We start from the raw sequence: 8053 nt of genomic DNA, 5'->3' as shown, positions 1-8053 counted from the left end.
TGCTTTGAACGCGTTCCATTTCTTTGATGAAATCGCCCCTTAGTTAGGACTTAGGGTTTATAACCTAGGGGTTTGAGGTTTATGAAAAGGGGCTTAGATTATGTCGGAACGATGTAATCGAGCCTTAAGGTGCAACAGAGTACTTAAGTAAAAAATCCCCGCCGTAAAGGACCGGTTCTGTACCTATTTAATTATTTTTATTGCTTTTTTTTATCGGCGTGGAATTCTGAAATGAACTAGAATCGTTTAAAAGGCAATAAATTTGAGATTAGGACGAGGCCGTGAGCGGTGGAAGAAGGGATTATAGTGGTACATAATATAATATTCTGTTTACCGCATATTATAATGAAATACTTTAAGTATTGAATGTTAATCTTTAAATAAATTAAATTTAAATAGACTTACAAGTTACACCATGCTACTTATAAGGACAATGACTATAAAAATTAATGAATAATGCTATCAGCCTTTTTAAGCAATAATTTTGTTTGGACAGAGATTTTTAGATCTAAGGACCCTGAGCCATGTAAGGCCACTCTAACGGGAAAATGATTGTTATAAGTTTATTAACTAAATAAATTAAGAAAACAAATTATCAAGTAATGCTCTGTTTAATAAGGTATCATGTTATAAATCTCTTTTTAACCTAGCTTCAATAGCCATTTAATAAACTTAAGTTTTGTAAAGCTCTTCCAAATGGCCTTGCAAGGAACACAGCTCCAAACAAGGCCAATATTATACATCAGTCGTTTAACTTGAAAATAGAGTTACAAGTATTTATTTATTTGCTTTTACTAAAACGACATTATAATTTCTTTCAATTAAGCAACACATTAAATGTTCAACATATTTGTATCATTTAAAAAAACTATAACAAACATTGCTTGAACATCATCTTTTAACTAAGAGTATATTAATGGAAATTCTTAAAAAATAGTATTAATGAGTATCACATTGACATCTTATAACTAATTACCAATGCGTTTTATAATGCAATCAATTTTTTTTAAATCTTAAATGGCCTTCTTATGGACCCGTTCTTAATAAGGCCAAAATGTTCAATATGCGTGTATAAGTTTAATAATCTTAATAAGTAAAGATGTTATAAAAACAGTACTATTTTAATTCTTACGGTACGCATATTTTATAACTAAATCTAACTGTTTATATGTTAATGATTTTTAGATGTTCCTTGTAAAGTTCATGTTCCCTAGCAAGGCCAACTATCAAATCTTTGGTTGGGCCTTATAAGGAATCACCGGCCTTCCTAGGAACATTACCAATATTTTAACTTAAATCAAGGCATTAGTAGATTTTCTTTTATTAGTAATATACATATATACCTATACGACAATGCTCTGTAATTAAATTTGAGATAGATATAGGTTATGTAGCTAAAAAATAAAGTTTTTCAGGGTGCGGAAATTACAATTGTAACCTCGACAACCAAAGTCTACAAACAGTGAGATCTCACTGCCACAATTGCGGCGCGATCGAGTTGCCGCCCCGTTTATGGCCATAAGTTTGATGGATCTAAGTGTGTAGTAGAAAGAATATGTGCTAACATGACGATAACTACGAATTTTTAACAGTTGGCCTTCAAAGGAACATGGCCTTACATGGCTCAGGGTCCTTATTATACTTAAATGCAACGCCTGAAAAACAATAAGAGCAAAATAACAAAATTGAAAATATATTTTCAAATAGGTAATATTATTTAATAGGCACTGCCTTTAAAAAATAACAAAGAAAAACATAAAGAAAACATATTTTAATATAATAATATTATATAGCATAAAGAAATACAAAAACTAAAAGCCGTTTTTCGAATATTTAATACCTCATTCGTTAAAATTGGATAAGACATTTAGACGTTACGATGTAACAAACAAACATACATACATAAAAACAAACATAGATTGACATAAGTAATTATAATATTTTCGTGTAAAAATAGAAAGAAATGAAGAGTGAGTAGTAACCGTTTTTTTAATATATTTAGTAATATACATATATACTTTATTTTATTTATGGTTAAATTATTTTATGTATGTTTAATAAGAAATATATTTTATACATCTTAATTCGTAGCATAAACCTAAACAATTACATCAGTGTACATATTTTATGTAGTCCATTTTGACTTATAATTACCCTGCTATCTATTTATTCGTGAACTCTCCTGCCTTGCAGGGTTGCCTGGTAGAGATCGCTTATAGCGATAAGGCCGCCCTTGCCCACATTAATGTCTTAGTTTTTAAGTATTTTAAGTCTGTTTGTATACCCATTTATATGTGAGCAATAAAGTGTTTATCTATCTATCTATCTATCTAACCGATACATTTTGTCTCTCATATTAACCTAGCATTAATACTACGGAAAAGATATTAGATAATATTTTATCAGATAATACTACATATTAATACAATTAATTATCATTTACATTTTGTGCCGTTGGATGTTTGTTATTATGTTAAAATATTTGGTTTTCTTTTTTGTCTTTCGCGTGTGCATGTTGGCTAGTGTTGGGAACTTTGACAATCCGTTTGTCGAGATTAACGCTGATGATAGTGAGGGGATAGGTGGTGATATCATCAATGGGGATTTCTACCAAACTGTCAAAAGTTACTACTGTAAATCTACGAGCACTGCCAGTGAGTAGAAAATTTTAGAGATAATTCTAAAATAGAAGTTTTAGAGGGTGATTTTAAATTAGATTCTATGGGAGTGACAGGCCCATAAAGGTCCTAAGCTAGAACTCTGAGCGAAGGTTTATCGAAAAAATAAGTTTTTTAGTGATGCCTAAAGAAGAAGGCGGTTTTTTTAGTAAATGGCCTAACCATTTACTAAAAAAAACCACCGCCTTCTTTCTTCTCTTCTCTTAACGGTAAGATATTTTGAGTGATGTAAATAATTATAAACTTTAATATTACAGAGTTTCAAATTCAGTAGTTTAGTGCTAGTTTGGTTTTATGTTTGCGTTAAAGCCGAGCTTTATGAGTGCTCGCATCGTTACACCTTGACCGACTGATGATGATTGATGACACATCTACATATTATATAAAAAAAACTTGACTGACTCATCATAAGGCATACCACATCTACATATAAATAAAAATTACTATGAATCACAAATCAATAGGCGTGATAGTTTTTCCGTAAAGTGTACCACAAAATGTAAAGTGGGATGTACAAGGATTATTCTATCTTCTTTCTCTATATTTCCTTATAGACCAGGAGCTCCTAGTGTATGGTTCAAGTGCCTGGACCTTCCCACTTCAAGATGTCAATCTCACGTTGCAGTATCCACCGAGTAACGTAAGTTTCTTCTTCTTTTATTCTAGCATTTTTTTAACACTTACAAATTACAATCATACTTTTTTTCTTGTGGCTTTTAGCGGGCCCCTAGACGATTAATTTTATTGTGATATATCGCGTATTGTGCAATATTATTGACCGTCTAGGGTTAATATTGAACGCCTTTCAAGCTTATTGTCAAATAAACTATTTAATAAAATTGAATCGTGATATTGCACAATAAAATTGATCGTTTAGGGGCCCGCTTAGATAACATAGCCATAGGAGGCCATAATATAGGTGTTTCAATTTTGTATGAAACTGATGTCTATAAAGTGCACTTTGCAAGGCAGCGGCATTTGTTACAAAAGTCACCGCGCGCCAAGGCTCTTCTAGCTATATACTATGTTAAAAATAATCGGCCAAGTGCGAGTTGGACTCGCCCACGAAGGATTCCGTACCATTATAGAGCAAAAATAGTGAAAAATTGTGTTTTTTGTATGGAAGCCCCCCTTAATTATTTATTTTATTTAAATTTTATTACTAATTATTAAAGTATAAATACAGCTGAGTATTTTGTGTACATTTCAAGTACCTACTTGCTGTCATCATTGATACCGAGCAAAAAATATTTGAAAAATCACGTTTGTTGTATGGGAGCCCCCTTAAATATTTAATTTATTTTGTTTTTAATATTTTTTGTTATAGCGGCAACAGAAATACATCATCTGTGAAAATTTCAACTCCCTAGCTATTACCGTTCTTGAGTTACAGCCTGGAGACAGACGGACAGACGGACAGACATCGAAGTCTCAGTAATAGGGCCCCGTTTTTACCCTTTGGGTACGGAACCCTCAAAAACATCTTGTTTTTGACGTTTATTTACAGGGTCAGACAGAATCGGACGAAGAGTACACGATAACGGAGCTGCGGGTGATGCTGTACATGGAAGGGCACAACAGCCGCGGGTACATCACTAAAGGGGGGTTGATGCAGGTAGATTCGAGATATATTATTAAGGGCCAGTTTCACCACTTCCTGATAAGTGCCGGATAGGTTATCCACAACTTAACTTGACAGATAGAGTATGGAACTTCTGGAAGAAGTTTTTGTAAACTAGTCGGTTTTTTAAAGTTATAGAGCAATTAGATGCCGTTTCTTGTATAATATTTTGATGTCGCGTCTGTCATTATGTATATCTTTAACCGTGACACCTAATTTTGTATGTTAGTTCCAATTTTCCTCTCTATTTAGGACACCGTACTCATATGAAGATATACTTATTATGACTTTTAAAGTTTGCTGCCTGCCTTTCTTTCCGTCTGTCTTTCCGTCTGCTACCACCGCCACTAGACTCACTTTAGTCTTTAAAACGACAGTCACATAATATTCACTCCACCTTTTCCAGAACAACATAGGCATGACATTCATAGTGGGCAACGTGACGCGGCTGTCCTACCACTTCTGGCTGTATGGGGTGCCGGATCTACCGTCCTCAGCCACGGAGAACTACAACGCTATGCACCATCAGATGTGCTGAAGAAGAGAATTTATAGATTTGAATTCTATGGAAGAATGGTTAATAAAGATTTTGAGGTGCATTTTTTTGTTTTTTTTTTCTGAAGGCAAGTTATAATTGTAGCCCTGACGTGACCCTTGAGGATCTATTGTGACTCCTTCGCATTAGAGCATCTTACCCAACCCAATTCTGCTCATAAATTAAACGATGTGGTTGGGGTTGGTGCCACGAATTTCGTCTGTGGATGAGTATTCGTAGCGACCAAGGTGCCTGCTCTGATAGTCAAAGAGAAGGCGAATAGGTGTCTCGTCCCCCTCGCAGAATCTGCAAGTCGTTTTTTGTTGTTTTATTGAAAGCTGATTTTCCGACTCTACTTCTATTATGTAGTTCGACATGCCAGAATTAGGTAACACAGTGTTTTTTTTATGAAATTACCTACTTACTTTGTCCCACGGTAAAAGTATTTCTAGCAAACAAAATTTGGTCTATTCTATTTAACACTTTTAGAGGTGAAATAAAAAAATCTTAGTATCTTAACAAGGATTTTTCTGACTACCGTCCCACCTTCTTTTATTTTCTCGTCTAAATCATAAGAACAACACATAATACATTCAAAATATCACGTTTCTACATCTAGGCGTGTGCATTGTGAATTCAGCAGATATATCAATCAGCTTTACCTGATGCACCTATTTAGTGAACTAAGGTAACCCCAGTTTAGTTGTACTAGGAATACATAATGTAAAGCGTTTTCAATTACGTTAAAACATAATATCGATCCGTTTTTAGGGCCACTCAGGGTTTTGTTATTAGTCTAGACGAGCTGCCCAGGTGAGCGCTAAACATAAAACTATCTTTTATTCACAAAAATAAAGAAGTAAATCGCAAAAAGAACTGAATTGGTACAATATAGCTAAAAATATTATCTACTGATATATTGAATTTATCATAGAGTTAAGTAAGACTTAGGGCCTGTTTCACCACTTCCTGATAAGTGTTGAATAGGCTATCCACCACTTAACTTGACAGATGAAGTACGGAGAAGCTGTCAAAAAAGTTGTGAATAGCCTATTCGGCACTTTATCAGAAAGTGGTGATACAGGTCCTTAGCCCGGGCGCGCACTAGCGGCCAGGCCGCGGCGGCCATCGACATAATCTTAGTATGAAACCGCCTTAGACTACGCGCACGCCGCACGGCGGCCAGCGGCCACACCATACTTTCGATGGCCGCCGCGACGTGGCCGCGAGTGCACGCCCGGGCTTAGTATAATTTATTACCTAGAAACAGTATAGACACTGACAGGCAGGATTCAGGTTTCAGCAGAAAGTAGAAACCTAAAGTTTCTCTAGCTCTACATATCAGATATCTAGAATTCCTAAAGAGGATCAATCTTGGCTAGCACCCTCACGCTTACTTTGAGAATGGGAATTAAACAATTGAAAACACATATTCAGATGACTTGTTGTGTTAAGTACAATTCTACAAGGATATAATATAATATTATTATGTTTTGCTGTTGTTAATGCCACCTTGCAAAGTGTCATTTCAGAGACTGCCCAAGCCGTCCTGTCAATTCGATCCAAGAACCACTTTAGAATATGGCCACATTTACCGCTGTCATTTGGCAACAGCTATTTTTATATCAATGACAATGTCATCCACATCCTTGTAGAATTGTATGTTTAAATTTTTTGTAATAACCACCACCGTGTACTATCAACTTTAATACTATCATCATAAGGTTCATATTAGCAACACCGAATTATTTATACTCACAACCAGCTCCCATTGGTCCAAGGCTCCCGTCTCTCAGCAGCCAGGATCCACATCAGCGCCGCCAAGAGTATGAGGAACCGGAATACCGTGGTGGACGCCATGGTTGTTACACTTGGTCTTGTTCACATTGTCTTAGTTAATTTTGCCACTTTTTAAACTTCATTACTTAAGTTGTTATGGAAATATTGCACGGGTTATGGAAATAAATATGAGTACTTTTGACACAAAAGTACAAAAGTACTTTTAAGTAACTTTCGATAAATCTTTCAAAAGAAAATAATGTAGAGTCGTCCATATTAGAAGTTATTTATACAGTGTGTAACAAAAATAAGTGATAATACTTTAGGGTGTGTACGTGTTCCTTGTAGAGAGTTCACTGTGAAAGTAGCAGCGCTAAAAGATGAAATTTTTTTTTCACCTTTGTATGGACAAGGGCCCGAGCGTCACGAGTTTCCCCATACAAAATTGAAAAAAAATTTTGGTCTTTCAGCGCTGCTACTTTCACAGTGAACTCTCTACAAGGAACACTTACACACCCTAAAGTATTATCACTTATTTTTGTTACACCCTGTATACATTACTATCATTTCTTAAAAAAAACCCTTTCATGTTGGGCTATGATGGAAAACCATGATTGCTATAATAACGCGGCTATCAGTATTCACGTTCACAATCAAACTTGAGCATTTTTACAATACTAAGGTTGGGTTTCACCAGAGGCGTGGTTAAAGTTAAAGTTATGGTTATAGTTAAATATAATATAATATACTTTAACCATAAGGTTAAAGTTACAGTTATAGTTAAAGTTAGTTGGTGCAACCCGACCTTATTACAGACAAACAAGCTGCTCAACATTTTCTAGTTATCTTGGCTAAAGATACTCATGTTATAAGATATACTGCAGCTGATATTAAAATTTAATATAAAATGCCAGGATGATATCATAATATTAATACGCGAACGAAAACCTTTGTAACCCTTTTTACGAAAAATGGGGATACGTAGGTGCATGAAATTTTGCACAGTTATAGTTTATATGGTGAAGGAGTGCATCGAACTAATATTATTTTGAAATTATGCTTTTATCATACATTTTTTTTAACAAATAAAACATTACACACACTACAAGTTACAACACACCAACATGAGAAATGACAGATTTTTGAGTGACAAGCCTATACATACGAATTATACTCTTTTATTTATGGTTGAAGTCTGTTGACAACAAGGTGACAAATTGAAAATGGATTATAGTTTTTTTTTTTTATTGAATCTAAGATACTATTCGACAATGCTTCCACGGCCAGTCTGAGATCAGCTTAGTCCCAGAGACAAGAGTTGGAAAAAAATGATAAAGTCAATATTTTTACAAATTAGTCCTAAATATGTCGTTGAAACTAAGGTCGAATTTCGACCATTGGCCGATCTTTAGTAAAAGGAAATAGTTAATTTATACTAAA

The 8053-nt window shown here is 34.6% G+C and overlaps 2 protein-coding genes across 2 annotated transcripts in view; one reads left to right on the top strand and one right to left on the bottom strand.

Moving 5' to 3' along the window:
- LOC121727708 (protein Wnt-5b-like) overlaps nucleotides 1–6694 on the bottom strand; it is a 61606-nt gene extending 54912 nt beyond the window's left edge. Inside the window, exon 1 of the mRNA XM_042115687.1 lies at nucleotides 6594–6694. Coding sequence (XP_041971621.1) covers nucleotides 6594–6694 — 101 coding nt within the window. The remainder of the gene's footprint in view (nucleotides 1–6593) is intronic.
- Nucleotides 2460–4869, top strand: LOC121727709. The gene is made up of 4 exons (XM_042115688.1): nucleotides 2460–2654; nucleotides 3233–3318; nucleotides 4186–4293; nucleotides 4706–4869. The coding sequence occupies exons 1-4, from the start codon at nucleotides 2471–2473 to the stop codon at nucleotides 4835–4837; spliced, it is 510 nt and encodes a 169-aa protein (XP_041971622.1). The 5' UTR covers nucleotides 2460–2470; the 3' UTR covers nucleotides 4838–4869.
- Nucleotides 6695–8053: the final 1359 nt, after the last annotated feature.

The sequence above is a fragment of the Aricia agestis genome, chromosome 6 (assembly GCF_905147365.1).
Source record: "Aricia agestis chromosome 6, ilAriAges1.1, whole genome shotgun sequence".
NCBI classification, from domain to species: domain Eukaryota; kingdom Metazoa; phylum Arthropoda; class Insecta; order Lepidoptera; family Lycaenidae; genus Aricia; species Aricia agestis.
The sequence above is the reverse complement of the archived record's forward strand: the minus strand, read 5'-3'. Positions and strand labels throughout refer to the sequence as shown.

Coding starts and splice junctions, on each gene's coding strand:
- LOC121727709 (XM_042115688.1), top strand. CDS start 2,471: ATGTTAAAATATTTGGTTTTCTTTTTTGTCTTTCGCGTGTGCATGTTG. Junction 2,655..3,232: donor TAAATCTACGAGCACTGCCA/GTGAGTAGAAAA, acceptor ATTTCCTTATAG/ACCAGGAGCTCCTAGTGTAT. Junction 3,319..4,185: donor TGCAGTATCCACCGAGTAAC/GTAAGTTTCTTC, acceptor GTTTATTTACAG/GGTCAGACAGAATCGGACGA.